This window comes from Peromyscus eremicus, chromosome 15 (genome assembly GCF_949786415.1).
Source record: "Peromyscus eremicus chromosome 15, PerEre_H2_v1, whole genome shotgun sequence".
Taxonomy (NCBI): domain Eukaryota; kingdom Metazoa; phylum Chordata; class Mammalia; order Rodentia; family Cricetidae; genus Peromyscus; species Peromyscus eremicus.
The window spans coordinates 33,896,683-33,922,302 of record NC_081431.1 but is presented as its reverse complement, the minus strand read 5'-3'; the positions used below and the strand labels follow the sequence as shown (position 1 = coordinate 33,922,302).

Here is a 25,620-nt window from a genome sequence, read left to right as displayed (position 1 = left end):
GTAGATATTTTCATGATGAACAAATAAAACTTAAAATACATGTTGTCTTCTCAGAAAAAGAAAAATACTTCCAGCAACTTATTCAATCTGACATTCACTTTTTTTACTGGCAAAAATACAAATAACTATCTAGAAATTATTGTTATAAATAAAGACACTAAAGGCCGATTGTGACAGTCTCTCTCTTTAATCACAGCACTTGGGAGGCAGGACCAGGCTGATCTCTATGAGTTTGAGTTCAAGGCCAGCCAAGGGCTATGGAGTGAGACACTGTCTCAGAAAGTAAAAAATAGGCCGAGCGGTGGTAGCAAACGCCTTTAATCCCAGCACTCGGGAGGCAGAGCCAGGCAGATCTCTGTGAGTTCAAGGCCAGCCTGGTCTACAAAGTGAGATCCAGGACAGGCACCAAAAACTACACAGAGAAACCCTGTCTTGAAAAACTAAATTAAAAAAAGGTTAAAAAATAAAAAATTAAATACACTGTTAAGGTATATAGGTGATTGTTAAATAGGATAGCCACTTCCTATTAATTGCTCACTTTTGAAGTGGAAAAAAACATTTTAATGTATAATAGAAGGAAGTGGTTAAATGATGGCCAAACCATATGGTATGCTAACAGCAACCACTAAAACTAATTTTGGTGAAGAATATTTCCATAAAGGATAGAGGGTTGGATAAGCAGTTAAGAGCACTTGTTGCTCTTTGCAGAGGACCCGGGTTCAACTCTGACATGACAGCTCACAACCATCTGTAACTCTAGTCCCACAGGATCCAATGCCTTCTTCTGACCTCCAGGCACCAGGCATGTACATTTTACAAACATACACAAAGGCAAAGTAATGATACACATAAAATAAATACATCTTTTTAAAGATTTAATTTTAAAAAATAATTTTTTTAATTTAATTTTTTTTTATTTTGCAATACAATTCAGTTCTACATATCAGCCACGGATTCCCTTGTTCTCCCCCCTCCCGCCCCCCTCACCTTGCCCCAGCCCACCCCCCATTCCCACCACCTCCATGGCAAAGCCTTCCCCGCGGACTGAGATCAACCTGGTAGACTCAGTCCAGGTAGGTCCAGTCCCCTCCTCCCAGGCCGAGCCAAGCCATCCTGCATAGGCCCCAGGTTTCAAACAGCCAACTCATGCAATGAGCACAGGACCCGGTCCCACTGCCTGGATGCCTCCCAAACAGTTCAAGCCAATCAACTGTCTCACCCATTCAGAGGGCCTGATCCAGTTGGTAACCCCTCAGCCATTGGTTCATAGTTCATGTGTTTCCATTCGTTTGGCTATTTGTCCCTGTGCTTTATCCAACCTTGGTCTCAACAATTCTCGCTCATATAAACCCTCCTCATTCTCGCTAATTGGACTCCCAGAGATCCACCAGGGGCCTAGCCATGGATCTCTGCATCCAGATCCCTCAGTAGTTGGATGAGGTTTCTAGCATGACAATTAGGGTGTTTGGCCATCCCATCACCAGAGTAGGACAGTTCGGGCTGTATCTCGACCACTGCCAGCAGTCTGTTGTGGGGGTATCTTTGTGGATTTCTGTAGGCTTCTCTAGCACTTTGCTTCTTCCTATTCTCATATGGTCTTCATTTTCCATCTCCCCCAAGATCCAGTTAAAAAATAATTTAATGAAAATTATTTTGAAGGAGAAAAAAATATTTTGAAGTATATAAATAGCTGAAATTTTTCCCTACAAATACAACAAAGGAAAAAAATTAACTAGCTGGGGGTGGGGAGTGACACATATAATCCCAGGACTCAGGGGAAAATCGGGAGTTCAAAACCAGCTTCAGCTACATAGAGAGTTCAAGTCCAGTCCATGCTACAATGAGACCTCATCTCAAAAAATAAATAAATAGATAGATAGAAAGATAGATAGATAGATAAAAATTAATAAATAAGTAAATGGAGAATAAATTAACACTTTTTTTAAAAAAGTGATACTCCATGGCTCACAAAATTACAGCCTGTGCCCTGTTTTTATGATATTAATATTCTATAGCATCAGATTCTTTTAATCATTAAGAAAAATGTTTGACTATCTGAGAAGTGTGAGAATACTGAACTGTTGTTATTCACCATCCAAGTATTTCTTGGCCTATTTAAAGCTTTATACAAACAGGATCTAGTGTCTAGAAAGCATGTTAGCAAATACTGTATTCTAGGCACAATGCTAACTTTCTTTTCAGATTATTCTTCTCAGATAGTCTCACCTAAAGTTTCCTTTTCCATCATCTTCTTTGACCTCCAAAGATACACTAAAGGTAAACACATCACTGTCCGGGGTTGGGATGATTGAATCTTTAACATCAGCCACTTGTCTGGAAGAACGTTTGAATGCAGTACAGAAACTATATAAAATTCTGCTTACCTAAAAAGTGAAAATGGAAATGTAATTAGACCAAAGCACTAAATGAACCATGATATCCTTCTCTACCATTTTACAAGTCTAACTTTCCATACCCACAGTTTTCTTTAGTACAGAAAGTAAATATAGTGTAAGCATCTATCAACCATTTGGACAGTATATAAAAACATTTTCATCAATTATGCATTAAAAAGTGGCAGGTAAATAACCATATATAGTAAATGCAGATCATCCTAATTCTAAATTATTATACATGAAGGCCATCATTAGCACGAAATCCAAGAAAAAAATATTGCCAAAGTATCCCTCAAAAAGCACACTAATTCCACAGAATGTTTAAGTACATGAAGTCAACAGTAATGCATCACTTCATAAACTTAAATTCAAGTATGATGAGTATTTTTACACCTACACAGTTAAGATTCACAGTAAACACTGTCAATATAAACCCTAGAGAACAGAAGGAAACTAGTACTAAAGAGCTGCAGCTAGAAACTGAGATCTGAGAATGAAGACCAGCAGTAGGTCCAGGTCCACTCAGGAATGACAGTGAGTCGGCACTCTTAACTGTGATTCATAACCTCTCTCACTAACAAGATGCACAAATAAAATAACCAGAAAAAAAAATACCTTGAGAACCAAAAAGCATTTCATTATTAGGGAAAATTTTATTTGAAAAGGTTTTCCCAGATGATATCTAATTAAGACAATGCAACATTCCCTTCAAAGAAACTGCTTAACTGTACTACACATACCATTTGTTGGGGGGGGGAGGGGAGAATGTATCGCATTATTTTATTATCAAAGCAACTTCTCCCCAATATGAACAACAGGGATCTTTTGGGTGCCAGATACATGAAAGATTGTTCTGTCAGGGGAAACATATTATTTGCTATCATTAATCAATACAAATCTCTTATATATACAGCTTCAGATACAATGAGTTTGTTGACCAACTCAGTTTATACATACTACTCCACTTAATAGTTTGAATAACCTTACAAAACAAGCCAACAGGTATTTGCAATTCTTTCTGCAAACCAGTAAAGTGACTGGGTAGAGTCTAGAGTGCTGATTTGAGGACCTTTAAAGGAAGTTGCATTGTTTTGATTAGTTCTGTGTTATCAATGACTTGCTTTCACAGAGGAGTAAAGAAGAGACTCAGGCTCAATGAATTAATGCCTATCTGTGTACCTAGACTACATAAATATGCCCTAATGTAGTCTACTAGTATTGTAGGAACAATACTAGCCTCACTAAGAAAGAATTATTAACTTAATAGACGTCTTTCAAATATTCTTGCTGTTTCTTTAAACTCTGATATTTAAAAAGTTAATAAACATGAACTTTTAAAACAAAAATCCAGGATGGTCCAGTGATTAAGAGCACTTGCTCTTGCAGAGAGCTCAAGTTTCATTCCCAGAACCCACATGGCATCTCACATCTGTCTGTAATCCCAGTTCCAGGGGATCCAAGACCTCATCTGACATCTGCAGGCTCCTACACGCATATAGTGCACAGATGCACATACACTGGGTTTCTGAGACAGGGTTTCTCTGCGTAGGCTGGCTGTCCTAGAACTCACTCTGTAGACCAAGGTAGCTTTGAACTCACAGAGCTCTGCCTGCCTCTACCTGCCTCTGCCTCCCAGGTGCTGGGATTAAAGGTGTGTGCCACCACTGCCCAGCTTAAATAAGTATTTTTTTAAAGCCAGGTTGATCACACCTATACTCCCAGCATTAGAAGGAAACAGGAGGACTGTCACCAGTTCAAGGCTAATTTGGCTACAGAAACCTGTGTCAAAAAAAAGATAAAACTGAACTAATTTAAGTTCACAAAAGAAGCTATATTCATTTGTAAATGTCTCTAGGCGACAAAATATTGCAACGAAAGCAAAAATGAGGGTGGCAGCTACATCGTCCCAGTGAATATTCACAAGCAAGGTTTTAGCTAAAGTCCTCCGTTTCTCTGTGGGCCTCCCTTAGCTTCATCAAGCTAGATACTGAGCTACAGCACTGAAGCTACATCCTTTCAACATACACTATTTTATGGTAACAAGATTTGAAAAGCTTTCAGTGTTTTCACTCAAGGTTTTGGAGTATAAAAGATTTCCAGGATAAATAATGAAAATATTTGAATCTATTCTATTAGCATTAGGTCACTCTAGTAACTATGAAATTATATTTGTATTTTCATATTATTTATTTATTACTCAGAATTTTTCCCAAACTGGCAAAGAACTATAAATACAACACTTTCCAGAAGCTATTCTTATCCCTGGGTCCACAACAATAAAAATATGGTGAGAAAAGTTAAACAAGGGTCCTGTTTTCAATACCTCATGTTAGGATATACAAGTAAGATTTTACTGAATATTATTAACAAATTTCTCAATTTGAAAGTCAAATTATCAATGAACATATTAATCTAGGAAACACTGTTTTTTAAATTTTCTTAAAGCAAAACTACTCCTTTCAATAGAAGAAATTGTTGAGCTGCAATTGTAGCTCAGTGGTGCCTTGAGTGTAAACAAGGTGCTACAATTGACCTCAGCACTTAAAAACATGGAATCTGTTACCTCAAATGGAATATGCTACTTTATTTTTCTGTTTCTGTCTAATTCATACATTCTGGAATTAACATTTTCATGCATATATACATATATGCAACCTACATTTTAAAACAAGTTGTCCTTAAACTCTTACAGTCGCACTTTCACCAATTATTCGTTACCCTAAACTACTTTTCCAATATCAAATCAATTCTTAAATCAACTACTTAACGTTGTAACACTAACAGCTCTATAGAAATAGTTCTGCATGCACATATAGTTATATTAGCAGTAGAACCATATTTATAGCAGAACATTAATAATGATGCAGTATCTTAGTTATCTCTCATGATCTTGTATAAACAAGTGAAAATAATAAAAGCAGTAAAGAACTAGTATTAATAAGAAGTAGAGCCCTCAAGTTTTTTGCAATTAAAACAATAAACTTACTCATTAAACAAATTTACGAGCATTTTCTGTGCACAAAGTAACATTCTAGGTGCTATGAACACATTGGAGAGCATAAAACTTATATTCAAATGAATACAAATAAAATGTGTGTAAGTTCACCCAGAAAGAATCATTAGGTGAGCCAAAATCAAAAATGTCGGCTTAAGTTTCAAATTTAACTATAATGTAGCCCATTAATTTAAATGGCATGTCTTACAAATTGCTATTTCCACCAAAAAGGTTAAAATTATGTGTGAATTCTAGAGTCAGTGAACAGAAGAGAAGTGATGCAAGGATTAGTAAGGTAAAGTTCAAAGACAGTGATTATCAACATCAGTTCTTAGAGCACTATGTAACTGGTTATATAACCAATTACATAAAGTAAATTAAAAATCCATACCATGACAAACACCTCAATACATAGCACATTGTTAAAACATATACACACAAAAGTAATCTAAAATAGGCACTTTTCTGCGGGAAGCAAAGTTTTATTAACAAACAGTACAGTAGAACTGTTTCCACACAAAGTATCTACAGAAAACATTACACACAAAACTGAGCTTCTGACTGCTGCTACTGGAGGTGGAGTGTACACAGACATCTGAAACCAGAGATACACTACAATCTTAACTACTATAGAGTTTTGGTAACTTTATTTTCTTTATTTCAGTATTTTCCAAATTGGTAAATATTACACAGTTGAAGTTCAAATGATGCTATTAAATGACAATGGTACTTACTTAAATATAGTTGCTTTTTCAAATATAAAATTTTCCACTAATATTCACGTAACATAATCTACTCTTTAGAAATACTAGCAAAAACTGTTCATTTGAGTCTGGCAGTAGTGGTACATGCCTTTATTCCCAGTACTCAAGAGGCAAAGGCAGGCAGATCTCTGTGAGTTTGAGGCCAGCCTGGTCTACAGAGGTAGTTCCAGGACAGCCAAGGATACACAGAGAACTCTGTCTACAAAAAAAAAAAAAATAAAGAAAAGAAAAAGTGCTGGGTGTTGGTGGCGCACATCTTTAATCCCAGTACTTGGGAGGCAGAGGCAGGCGGATCTCTGACTTCAAGGGAAGCCTGGTTTACAAAGTGAGTTCCAGGACAGCCAAAGCTACACAGAGAAACCCTGTCTTGAAAAAACAAAAAAAGAAAGAAAGGAAAAAGAAAATGTTCATCCAAGAAATAAACATAAAAATATGACACAAGCCATGTGACCAGTTATGGTAGCATGTACTTTTAATCCCAGTACTTGGGAAGTAGAGGCAGGCAGATCTCTATGGGCTACATAAACCCTATCTAAAAAAGAAAAGAAAAGAAATGATTTTTCCAATTTTTTTTTTCAATTTAACAACTTGCTTGAATGCATTATCATTAAGAATTGCCAAAATGAAGTTTTAGAAAGTAAATTACTATCCAGCTGGGCATGGATACTTGTAAATCCTAGAACTAGAAAAACTGAAACCATAGGTGTATGCACACCTTCATATATACACACAAATGAATACTTACAGGTGCGTATACCATACTCACAAATGGGGAGGGAGTGTATCTTAGCATTAACTAAGCCCTTTAAAGTATTCTTTTAAAGCTTTGTGTAGCAAATCCACAAAGACACAAGAAGCATGGGTACCTCCTTATCTTTTTTTACTACTTCTGACATTTTGGTTTGTCTGCAGTACCTCAGCAGAAACCTTGCATCATTCTCCCTGTACAAAGATCACAGACATTAAGATACATTTGGTTGGACTGTCAAATTATTTTGCCAAATGTCATGAAGATCCAGTCCAATAGGGTCCTACAGAAGACTACCCAGGACAATAAGTCAAATGTATCCTGATAGCACAGTGTCCAAGAGAGTGATCGCCCTCACTAGGCTTCCCTTCTTCACTGTTGGCATCTGCTGCCTGAGGAGAATCATGGTGAAATAAGAGCATCACGGGGTAGCAACTATGCTGTTACTGCTTGAAGAAGCATCTTCTTCCCTTTAGTAGGAAAACCTCCAGGCATCATCCAGGAACCTTAGGGAGAAAGAAAGGGAAAAGAAATATATTAATGGCATTGCTGCACATCATGCATAAATGATAAGACTGTCATCTGTCCTTTATTCTTTAAGCTCCTTGTGTCCACCAAAAAGGACTCATATAGTATTTGTCTCTTTACCACAAAACAGGTAACTCCTAGGAAACAGACAACTAGATGATCAGTAAATATAACTAGAAGATTTCAGATTAACTCAAACTGTAATTATATTATTTTTTTTGGATGAAGTGAGGAAGATGTTGATGAACTCCGTAAAGACTTGAGTACACCACTAACATAAGTGAAATGCAAGCTATGCAGCTGATAAATTCACTTCCAAAACAAAACAAAAAACAAAGGCTTCCATTTATTTTTTACAATTTTTTTAATTTTATCTTTTGTTACATTCTCTCTCTTTCTCTCTCTCTCTCTCTCTCTCTCTCTCTCTCTCTCTCTCTCTCTCTCTGTGTGTGTGTGTGTGTGTGTGTGTGCATATGTGTGTGTGTGTGTGTGCATATGTGTGTGTGTGTGTGTGCATATGTGTGTGTGGTATTGCACATGTGGGTAGAAGGCAGAGGATAGGTCCACCTTATAGGTGCCAGAGATCAAACTGAAGTTGTCAGCCTTAACAGCAAGCACCCTTATCCACTGAGCTATCTTATTGGCCCCTACTTTTTACAATATTTAAACAACAAGGAAGTTTTTGCTAAAAATAAATATATAGTTCTTCTGAGCTAAAGGCTTCAATTTGAAGCCCAGCTCTTTTATTCATTCTCTTTGTCTTGGGTCAAGCAAAAGGTAACCACACAAATTATCATCTAAACCAGAACATTTTTTAAAGTAAATGTAAGGGTATTAGTAATATACCTGAACAACAGGCATAAATTAAGGTTGTTCCAGGCAAATCTAATGTCAGTTGTCTAAAAAAATCCTACCCATCCATGGGATGTTAGGAGCATCAATCAAGTAGATGCTTCACACAATGGCTGACATAAGCTCTCTATATACACTGGGTTACTCAATATTTAGAAGTGTTCTCTCCCAATAAGGTTTAATGGCCATAGTCCTGTACCTCCTTTTTCAAACAATATGTTTTATTCATCAATGATTGACAATAAAACTTTCAAAAGTATGTTTTTTAAAAATTAATACATGGCCAGGCGGTGGTGGTGCACGCCTTTAATCCCAGCACTCGGGAGGCAGAGTCAGGCGGATCTCTGTGAGTTCGAGGCCAGCCTGGTCTACTGAGCGAGATCCAGGAAAGGCGCAAAGCTACACAGAGAAACTCTGTCTCGGAAAAAAAAAAAAAAAAAAAAAAAAAAAAAAAAAATTAATACATGAAAATCACGGCCAGCAATACACTGTCTAGAAATGTAATAGTAGTATCTCCAAAATTATCAAGTCAAGAATTTCCCACTTTTTTCCCATTCATCACCCACTATTAAAAGCTCTTTAACAAAGAACATCTCCTATATTCATAAATAAATAGATACTATAATTCCAAAAGAGAGTTGCATACCATCAGTTATAGAAATGCATGCAGCAGGTTCCCCCTCAGTTTCTTCCTAGGGCAGCATTTCCATCTCTCAAGCAGCAGGTTCTTGAATTCTTCAGAGTTTATCCCCTTGTTGTTCAGTTCCAGTGGTCCAGTAACCATACAGGTGTATTAAGTGACAGCTGTCAACATGAAGTGCCAGGACTCTACCAATCTGTTTCCCCACCTCTGCAGTGGAGTGTGTAAGGATCACAAATAGTCCTCTCATTCACAAAAACCCATGTATTCTTTATTCTTTCAACATACTTACATTCATGTCTACTACATGCCAGATACACTATCAGCACACTTGGACCCAATCACTCTTGCCAATCACAGCTTTTCAGAAAGAAGTGAGTATACAGTATAAATTTAAACTTTGGGATGAAACAGAATAAGGCTTTAACCTGAAAAAGCAGTACTAACAACCTGAAGTTTGATTAAGGCATGAATTCTAGCAGAGAATTTCTATAGTTACAATATAAATTATGTGTTTCCACACAATTATTTTAGTGTAAAACAAAATAATTACCATGACATAAGAAATAGCATGCCAATCATATTTCGTATTAAACTCACAAAGATCTATGTTTCTATGAATTCTTGTGTTGTGGTCATAAAAGTGTCTATAACTAAAATTATGTGTTCATGCTGTATGGTAAATAGAGACTAGAATGGTGCTGCTTTTAGCATTTTCTGTTGGCAATTTAAATTTTCAAAAGCGAGCATACCTGAAAACTTGCCCACACAAGCCTACTTTTCAAAGCCTTTGAAAAGGCTTCAAGTAATAAACTAATACAATTTGGAGTAGGGGGACAAGTAGATAAACTCATAAAAAATGCATTTACAGCATTTGTTTCTGAACTATTATTCCAATACAAGAATAAACCACTAATTAATAATAATTGCTAAGAATATACTGACATCTTCAAATGACTACAAGTTCCCCTAATTCTATGAGAGCATCTGTATTTTTAACTGGCCAACTCAAGAATGAACTCAAGGCTTAAAGTGATAAAAAGTCATCACCAGTGAAATCAACAGTTGAGATCTAAGAAACAAGGTTAGTATACTATGTAAGTGAAAGCATTATACAACTATCAAGCCCAGCAAAAAATCAGGCATTGTAAGATGCATTTTTTAAAAACCATTTGGACTACTGAGCTTGAACAAAATAATAAGAGTCATAAAAATACTCATAGTTTCTGAGCATAAGCAAATATTACAATGGTAGGGTAAAAGGACAATTTCCCAAATGGCATTTTGTATTATACCTGCTCTACCTACAATATCATGTTCATGTACAACATATCAGACTTAGTTAGCTTTCTATATTCAGTGCCATGCCACTTCAAATATTAACATGGTCACTATAGTCTCCAAGTTTACATAATGTTTAGTTTACATATCTCTTTCTAAGAAATGAAAATTAAAGAGTTCAAAAATATATCCTAGTTAAGCTCTGTAGAAAACTGCTATACTGTATCATACTTACTGCCTCTTTAATTTCACAGGAGAAAACATGTATCTGAAATTCTTCTGAACCATGAGAACTCTCTGTAAATGCAAAGCAATTGCTCTCTGTTGTCCCATCATGGCCACGTGCACAGAATAACACCTTATAAATTGGGAAGGATGCTATCTCCACACTGCTTGACTGGTCTATAATTCTGCAATAATAAAAAATGAGATTGAAATATCAACTATCAAAGCAAATCATGGTAATATGACATAACTGTTAAAATCACAAAATGGTTATTAATACAAGTAAATGAATTATCTTCATGTTACTGAAAATCTTATACATATAAACACACACACACAAAATCATTTCATTTTAACAATTTCTTCATTCTTGTTGCCTATGAGCCAACTCATACTCTCCAGTCAATTATACATATATATATATATATATAATTACAACTATATATATCATACCTCTATTCCATATCATATCATATATATGTGTATATATATATGTGTGTGTGTGTGTGTATATATATATATATATATATATATAAAATCATAACAACAGACTTTATGTTGTTCTGTTAAAAGCTATGCCAGTAAAGGGGGAAAAAGACATCAAAGTAGGAGGAGGATTGTTGAAAAAAAAAGTTTGAGCAGAAGAAAGGAGGAGGCTAGACAAGGATAATAAAGGGTGGGTGAAAATGTCCAACTCTCAGCACATATGCACATCAAATTGTCAAAGAATATTTTTGTTGTTTTTTTTTTTGGGGGGGGGGTTTTGGTTTGTTTGTTTTCAAGATAAGGTTTCTCTATTACATAGCTATGGCTGTCCTAAAACTCACTATGTAGACTAGGCTAGCATTGAATCAGAGATACACCTGCCTCTGCCTGGGATATTCACCACTACCATGGGAGGAAGAGAAAGAAAGAGAAGGAACAGCACAGATCATTCCTAGAAAGTCCATTTCTTTTTTATTCTTTTATTTTTCTCTGTTTGTGTCTATGTGCATCTGTCATAGAGGGCTTGTAGATGTTAGTGTGTACAGGTGTAAATGCATGTACAATACATGAGGAGGTCAAAGGTCAACTTCAGTTATCAATCCTTAAGGATACCCCACCTTGTTTTCTTTGTTGTTGTTTTGATCTTTCACAGCTAGAGTGGCAGCCAGCAAGTCCCATCAATCCTGTCCCTCAACAATGGGGTTACAGACATGTAGCCACACCATGATTTTTTCCTTTAACTTGAGTGGTAGTACCCCAAACTCAGGTCCTCTGCTTTGTACAGTAAGTGTTCTTGTTCACCTTGTTTTTTGAGACAGAATCTCTCACTGGGACCTATGGCTAGACTGACACACAGCAACCCCAGGGATCTGACTGTCACTACCTCTCCTTTGGAAGGCACGGGGAACAAAGGAAAGTGCTTGCTCCACAAGTAAGAGCACCTGAGTTAGACCTGAGCACTGCGGCCTGTGGGTGTAATGCTAGTGCTAGGGAGGTTGACAAATAGCCCCAGAAGCTCCCACAGGCGGCCAGCAAGCCAGCCTAGGAAACTTGGCCAATTCCAGACCACTAAGATACTTTGGCTCCAAAATTTTATTTAAATTTTTAAAAGGTGGGCAACAACTACGGAATACCACCAGTGGCTGTCCTCTGCTTCCACACACACCTACATGTCCCCACACACATTCCACATAAAGAATACAGTAACACAATGTTTTCCTAAAACATTAAAGGCTATTTTTATCAATAGTTTGTAATTCTAGGGGATAAGGAGATGACTCAGAGGTTAAGAGCACTGGCTGCTCTTCCAGAGGACCCAGGTTCAATTCCCAGGACCCACATGGGAGCTCACAACTGTCTGTAACTCCAGTTCAAGGGGACCTGGCACTCTCACACAGGCATACATGCAGGCAAAACACCAATGCACATAAAATAAAAATAAATAAATCTTTTTTAAAAATTGTAAATTTACAATGCTTTTAGTAGATACTTAGTACTTAACTTACTAGATTAGTAATTTGAAAATATCCTCTGCAAACAGTAACAAGTTCTAAGTCTAAATGTAATTTTTAATTTGCATTGTAAGTCTAGAGAGCATAAGTGAACTCACAGTTCAATCCTACATCTGTTTCATGATGTAATATACTCACCACCACTCAGAATACTTAATCATACCTTAAGAAAAAGAAAAAGAAAGCTTACCTCACAGAACCTTCTGGAACATTGGGCACATAGAGTGTAACAGCAAAGGGGTACTGACTGGAGGCTCTCATGGCTGCCATTGCCCGTAAAGCCTCTACTTCGCTACGTGGGGAAGAAACCTTCATACATCCTAAGTAAGTCAATTTGTTAAATAGAACACTGTCTTCTTCAGTAAGTCCACTTGGAGAAGATGGTCTGGGTTTGGAAACTTCTGAAAAAAAAAAAGTGAAAACAATCAAGTCTCTAGTACACATTCCAAAAACAACAACAGTCATTTTTTCATTTTCCTTATCACTGTCTCCGTAGCTTGTGTGAACTATTAAGTATTCTAATGAAGTTGCTTTTCTTACAACTGATTTTGATGATTGCATCACCCAATTTTCCTCTCTATATAATAGTGGGGGGAGTACATATATAATTCTACACACATTTTAAAAAAACTCATATTCACCCAATTTTCCTCTCTATATAATAGGGGAGAGTACATATATAATTCTATACACTTTTTTTAAAAGCTCATCATTGTTAGAGAATATCTACCTGCATGTAAAAAAGATAGCAAAATTCATTTTTAAAAGCTATAAATCATTTAAGCCATTAAATTTATTTAAACAGTATAAATATTTATATTATTTTAGTATTAGTATTACATGCACATATGTTGTTATGCATTTCTGTCAACTTAAATATGGGAAGCATTAAGCAAGGTCCTGTAGTAAAATCACGCATCAGTGGCTAGCAAACATCATACATAGGGAAACTTATTGGCAGTCCTATAACTGGGTTTCTAAAACTGAAGAGGGAATTTTTTTTTGTGTAAAAATATAAATATTCTACAAATCTGTGTAAAAATAATTCCTAACTGTAGATTCTAAACACAAAACAATGCAGATAAATGAATCTAAAAATTATAGACAATAAAATTAGTAGGCAAGACTTAAATTATTACAAATACAAATAAAGATTTTTATTATTTTTAACAAAGTAAGTAGAAAAATAAAAGGAATAACTAAAATATTCTAAAGCTCAGTAAAATAGGATCTAAAAATGAAATATTCTCTGGAAGGTTATTAAGCAGGAGATTTTTTTTTCCACAGAAGAAAAAACTGTTGCAGTAAATTCCTTCAGCTTAAGAAAAATGACATGAGAAGGAACTGAAAGTACCCAAGAAAGACTACTCAGGCAGGAGACAGTATGCAAATGCCTAACACTTCATTAAGTAAATTCCAAAAAAATACAAGAGAATTAATGTGGGGAAGAAGGAGGGTTACTTGCCAAGAGGTTAAATGTATAAGTGTCTATATTCAAGAATTTCAATGATTAGCCTTTAATCACAGCACTTGGAAGGCAGAGTCAGGCAGATTTCTGTGAGTTCGAGGCCAGCCTGGTCTACAGAGGGAGTACGAGGACAGGCAGGGCTACACAGAGAAACGCTATCTCAAACACCAAAAGAAAAATGTCTTTTTTTCTTGCCAACACTCCCTGACATTTGTGGATGCATAGGTATGTGGCATGTGCATATACTGACACAGGTACATATACACACACAAATCTTTTTGTCAGTATTAAAAACAATGTTAAACTAAATTTTTTTCTAGTCTTTGTCTTAAATTTTGTTTTGTTTTCTTTTGTTTTTCGAGACATGGTTTCTCAGTTCTCAGTGTAGCCTTGGCTGTACTGGCACTCCCTCTGTAGACCAGGCTGGCCTCGAACTCAGAGATCAGCCTGCCTCTGCCTTCCAAGTGCTGGGATTGAAGGCGTGAGCCACCATAGCCCAGCAATTTTTGTTTGTTTGTTTCTTTATTCTATTCCCTCATATCATCTTTAAGTATTTGGTACATTACCTGTGTTTGAGGGATCCAAAATTAACTGAAGAGATGGCTTATTTGTTTGGCTGGCTGGAACATCTCCAAAGGAGTAGTCTGAAATATCATTGGAACCCTGACAATCAACAAGTAGGCTGCTTTGTCCTTTCTCAGAATCTCTCAAAATCTCTTCCATGGCTTTTTCCAACTGTTCGTCACCATTGGAAGCTATCTATAGGTAGAACAAGACATTTCTTTTTTAATCCTCTTAATTATGGGGCTTACTTCATTAAAAAACATTTCATTTTGAGAAACTAAGATCTAAAATTTCAAATATATTGTCAGTAAATACTGAGAATTTACCCAGTGATACCTAATTTCACATATCCATAACACACTGTAATCCTGAATAATAAAATCAACTACATGAAAGGGGACTTATTAGTTTCACAAAAAGATTCTTCATAGAACATTGTAGGTACCTTCAAACTACACTGATACAAGATCCTACTGACACAACACCAGTGTGATGACTCAGTGGGTAAAAGCAATTGCTACCTACAATCCAGATCCCTTATGGTCAAAGGAGAGAACCAACTCGAGAAAACTGTCCTTGGACCTCCACACAATATACTGTATCACACATATGCTACATACACACACACACACACACAAACTCACACACACAAAAAAAAAATCAAGCCTAATTTTATGTGTTTGAAGGGGAAAATGGATGTTTAAATATGGTACATTGTAAATATCATTTAAACGATCGTATTTCTTAGTATCATCCTATAAAAATTTTAATTTCTTTATAAATTCTTCATTAGATACCAGAGTGCTGCTAATTTTCTTAAAGTTATATTTTTTCTGAAAAGTAGATGAGGCACAAGTCTAATATCTTAAGCACAATAATGCTAATACAGTTGTCAAAAAATAAGGCACTGAGATTACTTGAATAGAACTATGTAATAGACATAATGAAAGTATTTAATAATCTCTTTCACAATGTATTTCTGACTCATTCATACATTCTGATGCCATACTTAATATTAAGAACAATCACAGCCAGGCAGCAGTGGCACACTTCTTTAATCCCAGCACTCAGGAGGCAGAGCCAGGAGGATCTCTGTGAGTTCGAGACAAACCTGGTCTACAGAGCGAGATCCAGGACAGGCTCCAAAACTACACAGAGAAACCCCATCTCAGAAAAAAAAAAATCATAAATAGTACTTGATTATTTCCATTCCTGCTTACAAAGAATGGTTACCAGTTCCTACACACATATACCCGGGTTTGCTTTCTAATCTTTGGCTTACAAAAGGCAAACCAAAATTTAAGAAAGAAAGAGAAGGAAAATATTCAAATGAAAATTCAACTGCCAAAAATATAAGGTACACACTTTTAAACTAATCAGTCAATGCTAAAGCATCTACCAAATTCTCACCACGTGATTTAAAGCATAAAATCCGCAACAGAAAAATCTTTCAATTAAAACTCAGAAGAGAAACAAAAACAATCAATTAAATTTATGAAAGATTTAACCAGTAAGTTTAATTCACATATTACTTATTCTCTAATTTCCCTTCTCTCTCTTCCTCCTAGAATTTCTTAATAGAAAGTAAATAACCAAAAGATAATTTAAAAAAAATAAACTTAAAAATCAAACCAAACAATTAGCTCCTGAATGATAAAGCACTAAATATTTTTATTATTATCAAGAATATCTAAAAAAAATCAATCAAACATTGATTTTTATTATCCAGGTCAGTACTTTAAGAAACCCTTCAGTTTTCATCCTCAGATGAGCTCCAAACAGTTGAAAAGGAAAAAACAAATTAATGAAAAATAGTACCATATTAGAAAAAGAAAAAATACCTTCAGCTGCGGCTTTCCATCATCCTTTGTAGAAGTATCATCTGCATGCTGAGGAACCAAAACAAATTCTTCACTGTTCTCTGTGGCCACAGAATCAGATGACCCACTAACCTTCTGTAATGAAGCTCTGACCTCCATTTCAGTTCTGCAAACTTCTCTTCCCACATCCACCTGGCAAAACTAAAGAGTATAAAAAAAGTAAAACTTGATTAAAAACAAACTAGTTTAAAAATGAACTAAGAAAACTTTATAAAATGGTTCATATGAAAAAGAAGCCTGGCATTCAGATTATCTACAAATTAGGGGGGCTGTCTTCTTGGACAAGGCCACATGGTGGAAATGTGTTCTTTCCACTCTTAACTTTCAGACTAAAAGGATACTGTTACCTAAAAAACACACACCAGTCTTACCTCAACAAATAAATTTACTTCTGCTTAACTATTTTGTTAAGAAATACTGGAGATTTTATTCATTTGTTTAAACAAACAGAGAGAGAAAATAAGCATGTGATTAGAAAAATCAGAAAATTCACACACACACACACACACACACACACACACACACACACACACACACACACAGTGGTACATGCCTTAGTCTCAGCTACCCAGGTCTGAGACAGCAAAAGCCTTTAAGCCCAGAAGTTCAACACAGCAAGAAAGAAAAACATAGCAAAACCTTGTCTCATAAAATATAGATATTCAACTACTTTATTAAATATAAATGCTTTCCAAAAAAAGTACTATACTATGAAATATTTAGGAGATTGCTGAAATTGACAAGTTAATATAAAATTCAACACCCTAAGATATGTGTCTTTCTTTTCCAGAGATAATAATATTTAACAACACTCAAAAAAGAAAGCTTTCATACATGGTATTCATACACCAAGTTAAGTCTCAATAATCAAATACAATGAAATTCCATTTTCTTGACAGATTTATAGTCTTACAGAAACTCAAAATTTCTAGAAGTTCATATATTCATTCATATAACTAATTTTGACTGAGGATATTATATACTACATATCAGACATTGGACCCAATCCTGGGTTGCATGCCTGAAGAAGGCTGGACAGGTTGGTGCTGTCCCAAAGCTTAAATACTAGAAGGGGGGGGGGGGGACAGGAGAGAGGGAGAAAGAGGGGAGGAAGAGATGGGAGGTGGAGGAGGTTGAGAGGAGGAGAGACGGAGGCAGCAAGAGATCATTCCCAATCTAAAAGTAATAAAGAAAGTAAAACAGCAAATGACAGAGGAAATGATGTAGAGTATAAGAGTAATTTTAAGTAAGATGGTGGAAAAGAGAACTCTTAGAGAGAAATACATGAGCTAAAACCTAAAAGACAAAAAAGAACTTTAAATGATGTTGACTGTGAATAAATGGGCAATGTGACAAGGGCAGGATAGGTAGGCTGACCTAAAGAACACAGGACCCTGCAATCTATGGACAGCCGTCCATAAACAAAAATACCCAGAAATGTTCTTTCAAATACATCACTCTTTTCATAGCACATATAATCGCAGCTGCAATGTTCCACTTTGCCATTAGGTGGCACTAAAACCATTAATCTTGGCAAAAAAAAAAAAAAAAAAAAAAAGGAAGAAATAAAGGAGGGAGGAAAGAGAAAAATCCCAAGTTCAAATTGCACTTTCAAAATTTACTTTTCAACTTTTTCAAAAAAATCAAAATTCTCAAGAATACCCAAATAAAAAGGAATAAACTCCTCAGCTATCTGTCATTTATTGCTGCTAGGTAAGTAAACCACTTTTCTTCATAAAACCCTTCATTTATCTTGTAGTTATTTTACCACTTTATATGTTCTGTGTTTATGAATTTCCAGCAGGAATTAGCAAGTCATGTCTTTTCCTCTTTTAAGCTACACTTTGAATCCTTACTTGCCAAAGCATCATACAATCCAAATATCGTTCTGGGCTCCATCCTTCTCCAAGTCACTGTTACATTTTTTCTACCTGATTTCTAAATGTTCTAAGTTCCTTCCCCTTGCCACACTCACTAGAGGCACCATCTCACTGTGCTGAAAGCTCCTATGTGTCTCTATGCTCACAGTTGCCCAGATTTCTACCCCAACACAAATGTTTCCTCTAATTTCCTAACTTGGAATCCAAACCCTTTCTTGTCATTTCCAAAGAAGTTTTATCAGTGTCTTAAGTCAAATGTGACCAAACAGAATTTCTTTCTTTTTTCTTTTTTCTTTTTTTTTTTTTTTTCCCATGTGCGTTGGTGTTTTGCCTGCATGTGTGTCTGTGTGAGGGTGTCAGATCCTCTGGGACTGAAGTTACAGACAATTGTGAGAATTGAACTCAGGTCCTCTGGAAGAGCAGCCAGTCCTCTTACCACTGAGCCATCTCTCCAGCCCACCAAATAGAATTTCTAATGAACTTCCCATAACCATTTCTCATCCATATTTCTCATTTTAGTAACTAAGCACTTTCTACCAACTTAATCAAAGGAAACTAGATGCCATCCTTACTACTTCACTCCACCCCTCCTCTATCTACTTCCAGGGAAATACTTTCAGCAGAAAAAAACAGGATATAGAAGAGAATACATAAAAATCAGATTCAACTTAAAACGAGACTAAAATCATTTCTGCTATATTCAAATGGAAGCCAACCTATTTGCCATGCCTTAATAGACACAATACACTCTCTCATTAGAACACTTTAATCAAAGCAAATTCTTCCCCATGTTACAGACTTGACTCTCAGGACTACTACACCTTCTGATATTCATTTTCATTCACGCATTTAATACATACTCCATGAGTCCCTACTATGCACCAAAAACTATACTCATTAGTAAAATCATTGTTGTCTCTGTCTTCCTAAAGCTAACATTCTCATTTAAGATACAGACAATCTAGAAAAAAAAGTCAAGATCACACCCTATTATAAGTACTACAAAAGGTAGTGAATGTATAAAAAATGCCATAAGTAAACATATTAATTTGTATGCTAATTAGAAATTAATTAATTTTAAAAGCAGGGTTTTTTTACATTGCTATATTTCAGTGGCTCCATGTTTTTCACATGAAGTCTCTAAGTCTGTGAAAATAAACTTTCTCCCAATATATTACATTTTTAACCTGTTTTATTACAATTTTAAGCAGTAACAGCTTAAAAAAAAAAAGACTGTCAGGAATATATAAGTGGATGACAGTCCATAAAATACAAATACTACCATAAAATACAAATATACCTATAAAAAGTTAAAATTTATCAAAACATGGGCACACAAATATTAACAGACCATACACAATACCATTCAAGAGACATGTATAGAATGTAAAGGTTCAGTATCCTAAGTGTATAAAATGAACTGAAGCACACACTGTAAGCCTGAACAACTTCACAGCAGCCTTCTGTGAGTATGAACTAATCATCTTAATGTGAGCAATTTGTCTCTGCAAGAAACTGTAAGAAGTGGCCTCCCAATCTCTGTGCCAGATGTCAGACCAGAAGTTACCTCCATGTGATCAAATGAAAGAGAAGACTTATACTAATTTAAAAAAAAAAAAAACCCACTCTATTCCAAACAGAGAAAGAAAAGAGTGTCAGAAATTCACAAAGGTAACCATAGGACACCTGAAAAGTTCAGGAAAAACAGGCAGGTGCTCACAGAAAAGAAGACAAAATGAATACAGCTCCCTGGCAGGAAGATGGAAAACAGGAAAATCCTCCAAAAAGCTCAACACCAGCATAAACAAAGGGAATACAAGAGCCCACAAACTCAAGAGGTGCTCCCCAATGCCTCAAGTACACACAGCCACCAACCCACAGGAAGCTGCTCCACCACCTCATCTTCCCTTCCTTGTCCCCCACCCCACCCCCTGGTGTTTCCCCTTTCTCTTTTTACTAGATTTTTAACAGTAGTTTTGCTTTTTTACAGTATGAACAATGTTTCATTTATATATTTTTCATTATTGGGCCATCCTTTTGCTTTTCTTTTCCCCATCCACCATGTTTATTCTTCTCTCTACACTTTCAGTAATTGTTACTATTGTTTTCCCAAAACAAACAGTAAGCCTCTTTTTATCTTTATTCCCTTTCTTACATTTATCTAATTTTTTCCTAAACGTTATTTTTTAAAAATCTTTTTGGTTTGTTTGTTTTTCATTTTCATCTTTTCTAACTCTTGCTCTTTTCCCTTCCACCCTAAAACATCATTCTCCATCCCTTGTCTAATTTTGGTTTATTTAACTTGCTTCTCTATTTTTCTTTCCCTTCTTCATCTCATTCATTTCCTTTTTACACAATCTTAAACAATTCTGAACAACAGAAAACATTTTTCCTAGTTGGTTTTAATTGTAAACTTGGCACAGCCTAGAACCATCTGAGAAGAACCCTTGAGTTATCAGATCAGACTAGCCTGGAGGCATGTCTGTGAGGGCCTGTCTTCATTGTTACTTAACTGAGGAGAATCCAGCCCACTGTGGGCCATCCCATACCTATGGAGATGATCCTGGGCTGATAAGGAAGCTAGCTAAGCATGCACCTATCTATAAGCAAGCCAGCAAGCAGATTTGTTTCCATGGACTCTCCTTCAATTTCTTTCTTACTTGAGTTCCTGCTCTGATTTCCCTCCATGATGGGCTATGACCTAGAAATACAAGCCAAACAAACTCTTTCCTCCTCTAAGTTGCTTTTGTCAGTATGTTTTTTAATCACAGCAACAGAAAAAAAAAAAAAAAAAAAAAAAAAAAAAAAAAAAAAAAAAAAACCTAGAACATTAGTATTCGCTGGGGTTGTGGTCACTAATGATGTATAAGTGGCTTTAATGGACATTAAGTGTATTTCTGCATCTTGTATAGTTGGACACTATTGCTGTTACAAATGTTTGTGTCCTTCTCTCTAAGTGGTACTACAGAATGAGGCCTCAAGAATAAGCCCCCAGCCGGGCAGGGGTAGCACATGCCTTTAATCCCAGCACTCGGGAGGCAGAGCCAGGCGGATCTCCATGAGTTCAAGGCCAGCCTGGGCTACCAAGTGATTCCCAGGAAAGGCGCAAAGCTGCACAGAGAAACCCTGTCTCGAAAAACCAAAAAAAAAAAAAAAACAACAACAAAGTTCCCAAATAAAGCCAAAAGAGCTAAAGCCTACACACATGCAAATCACAAACGGACAGACGAACAGACACACACACAGCTCTAAAAGAATTGAGCTACTGGATTCAAAAATACTAAAATGGGTAAAAGGCTAAGTGAAGAGGTTAGAAATTTACTAGTAAAAATGATCAGTGACCTCAAACAAGCAAGCAGTTGAATATAAATCAGGCCCTGGAAAATAAGCAACATGGGGGCAGAGCTGAACCAAATGGATGAAAATACAAGCAATATAGGTAAAAGAGTAAGAAACAGTAAGCGACAGGTTAAAAATTTAACCTAGACACTGAGATTTAAAAGTACATAAGTAAAGAAATGTTAAAAGTGGAAAACTCAAAGAATCAAATAAAAAGCACAAATGCAAAATGCTTCAGCAGGAAATGGCAACTGCTACAGAGACTGACAACCAGAGTTTGATCCAAAACACACACAGTGGAAGGGGCAGCCCAACTCCTGCATACTGTCCTCTGACTTCCACAAGGGCACACACAGTTCACGGAAATAATAAGAAGAAAGTAAAAATAGTAATAATAATAATAATAATAATAATAATAATAATATAGATAGAATAATATAGAAGAAGACGGCAACAACGATGATGATGATGATGATGATGATGATGACGACGACAGTGGAAAGCATCACCAATCAAGTCAATCAAGCAGAAGTAAAAAACAGCACCAGGAATGGAGGACAGGGTTGAGGAACTCCTACATTCAAACATCGATAAAGAAAAAATAAGAACTACAACATCATGGAAGAGATCACAGAGAATTAACATTATCTCTTAAAAGTTTGGTAGAGACGACAGGCAGTGGTGGCACACGCCTTAAATGCCAGCACTCAGGAGGCAGAGGCAGGCAGATCTCTGTGAGTTCGAGGCCAGCCTGGTCTACAGAGTGAGTTCCAGGATAGGCTCCAAAGCTATACAGAGAAACCCTGACTCGAAAAACAAAAACAAAAACAAAAACAAAAGTTTTGAAGACACCTGGTATTATATTAATAATAAAACTAGAATACAAGAAAACTATAAACCAATATATCCAGATTTTAAAAAAAAAAACTCAACATAGTAGAAAACCATACCTAACAACGCACACAAATTGTACATGAGGTATACAAGATTGGTTCACCATTCAAAATCTATCAATGGGAGCTACAGAGATGGCTCTGTGGGTGACATGTAAACATTAGGACCAGAGTCTGGATCCTGACCCACTAAAGTCAGGCACAGCAGTGTGCATCTATAATTGAGGTTCTGGAGGTCCAGAGACAAGGAGATCCCTGTAGTTCACAATGGCCAGCCAGACTAGCAAAATCGATAAGCTCCAGGTTCATCAAGAGAATCTATGTCAAAATTTAAGATGCAAAGTGACTAAGGAAAATATCCAGCATCAACCTCTAGCTTCCACATGTATGTGCAACAAAGTGTACACATTCATACCAACACTCACACCACATACACATACACCCACAAAAATACAATCAGTGTAATCAAATGTATCAAAAGACTAAAGAAAATCATGGCTAGGTCAGCTAGTAAAATATAACTGACAAAATTCAATACCTATTTATGAATAAAATTCTCACCAAAACAATTACTGAAGAGAATTTTCTCTATTTGATAAATCAAAAAATTCTACAACTAGCAAAAGCTTAGCTATATTACCTTCCAAATTGGGACAATGCAAAATTGCCCTCTCTTACATTCTGACTTAATATCCTAAGAAATAAAAGGCAGACAGACTGGAAATGAAGAAAGTAAACTGTCTTTACTCACATATCACCTGAATGAAAAAGCAAAAATCCTCGAAGAACCTACCATAAATAAATAGGTAGGTAGGTGGGTGGGTAGGTAGGCAGACAGACAGACAGACAGATCAGTCTTCTAGAACTAATGAGCAAATATAGAAAGAGCAAATATAGAAACATACAAAAGCAAATGTCTTCCCTAACACAGCAATTAGAATATGAAATTCCTAAGACAACACTGTGGTCAGGGAGATGGCACAGTCAGTAAAATGCTCGCCCCACAAGCATCAGGATCTAAATGTGATCTCCACAACCTAGAAAAAGGGCCAGACACCAGGCCATGCATCTGTACTTCCAACACTGTGGAGACAGAGAGGGGGAGCCCTGGAGCTCACAGGGCCAGCCAGTCTAGACCCATCAGTGAACTCCAGGCTCAGTGGAAACCTGTCTCAAAAAATTAGGTGGAAGCTAAGCATGGTGGCACATGCCTTTAATCCCAGGACTCAGGAGGCAGAGACAGGTGGATCTCTGTGAATTCAAGTCCAGTCTGGTCAACAGAGTGAATACCAGGACAGCCAGGGCTACACAGAGAAACACTGTATCAAAAAACCAAAAATTAAAAAAAAAATTTTAATGAGGTAGAAAGTAATTGAGGAAGACACACAACACTGACCTCTGGCCTCCATATATATATATGGAGAGAGAGGGGGGGGGGGAGGGAGGGAGGGAGGGAGGGAGGGAGGGAGGGAGGGCGAGCACAACATTGGTTCCTAAAAATAATCTGAAAAAAAAAGGTATAATCTGAAAAAAACACGTACACAATCGATATGTGGAAACTTAAAAATCACTAAGGAAAAAAATTTTAACTATTACATTATTTATGCATGGTGTGTACGTATGTGTGTATGTCTGTATGTATGCATGCCACCAAGCACAAGTAAAAATCAAAGGACAACTTGTAGAAGTTGGTTCTGTTCACCATGTGGGTCCTAAAGATCAAACCTAGGTTGTCAGGCTTGGTGGCAAGCACCTTTACTGCTAAGCCATCTCACAGGCCTGAAAAGAAATTTTCAAATATCTAAATAAATAAATTGCTGATACTCACTGAGCACTTAAATATAAGACAGACAACTCAACTATCTGCAGGAGGGCAGGGACTGTGTCTACTCCTCCTTTTTTCACCAACAGTCTTAGCACAATAACTAAAAGCAGCAAGGGCTCAATAAATATTTCTTTAATGGACAAATGAATTGTTTTGAATATAGAAAGACAGACTCCAGCATCAGATAGAAAGTTGGATTGAATTATTTCTAAAGTAAATAATCCTTAACATTATCATTCTATGCAATATCCACTTAGTTCCTGACCTGAATTCCAATAAGCCATCTCAAATATAATTTACTGCCTACTATCACACAGCAATTTGTTGCACCAAAATATTAACTTGTCTTTATTTATGGCAATCTATTTTGGACCAAGACCACTTGGAAAGTTACTGGAGGCCTTTTAAATAACATGGAGCTCACAGTTTTGTAAACTCAAGATGAATACAACCAATTTCAACATGCATATCCAAGAAAGCAGCCCATGAAAAACAAATCTGTTTTAAAAGCAATTTCATAATGTTAAAATACAAAAAAATCAGAATATAAAGTCTGCCAAAGGGTTTTCATGTCTCTTTAGGGTATGTTTTTAAAAATATAAGGTATTATAATCTAGACATAAACATTTTCATTTTCTAGGCATCTTAAAGGTACACAAAAATAAAGTGCTGCAAGCAATCTGCTGTGTGTATGTGTGTGTATGTGTGTGTGTGTGTGTGTGTAAGTGACTCTATACATGAATTGCATGCATGCATGAGTGTGTTTCTCTCCCATTCTCCACTATCCTAATCTTAAAGAAACTCAATGAATATTCTGACTACACTGACTCATGTACACCACCCCACTCCCCATACACCAATAACAACTCTACCAATTCTACTAGGTCAAACAGCTTTCAATTTTTACTTTAATTCAACACTATTTTTGCTCAATGAGCAATGATGATACACAAATACACACTACACATTGGATGCTTGGAGCTAAAATTTTCACATACATACTAGAGGCAGTATAACAACATTCAACAAAGTCTACTTTCTTCCCAAAATAACTGAACACTGCCAAAAGTATGAAATTGTAGTGCACACAATCTAACTTCCTTTTGTGCCAAATGTGGATAACCTTCTTATGTTGTTAAATTGGGCAGTGCACCTACTCATTTTCAAATGTCTCTTAAATGAAAACAGAAACAGAAAAATAAAAGTGTGAGCCAAAATTATAGAAACTGGGAGAAGTATTAGGCATAAGAACTAGAGTGACTACAGAATATCCCTTATAATTGTGGAATAGGAAATAGTCTTCATTTATAACTAAGTAGACTAGGAATAATATAGGACACTTGCC

General features: G+C 36.2%; 1 protein-coding gene across 3 annotated transcripts in view; it reads right to left on the bottom strand.

The window, feature by feature from the left end:
* Positions 1-25,620, bottom strand: part of Rabgap1l (RAB GTPase activating protein 1 like) — a 577,981-nt gene that overhangs the window by 496,335 nt on the left and 56,026 nt on the right. For 2 of the 3 annotated variants that reach the window (XM_059281246.1, XM_059281248.1), the window contains exons 2-6: positions 16,300-16,479; positions 14,461-14,653; positions 12,617-12,827; positions 10,440-10,614; positions 2,227-2,384 (exon numbers count right to left, since the gene is read on the bottom strand). In XM_059281246.1, the coding sequence (XP_059137229.1) occupies positions 2,227-2,384; positions 10,440-10,614; positions 12,617-12,827; positions 14,461-14,653; positions 16,300-16,437 (875 nt within the window). In that variant the 5' untranslated portion in view covers positions 16,438-16,479. The remainder of the gene's footprint in view (positions 1-2,226; positions 2,385-10,439; positions 10,615-12,616; positions 12,828-14,460; positions 14,654-16,299; positions 16,480-25,620) is intronic. The other variant, XM_059281247.1, reaches the window with a different exon arrangement.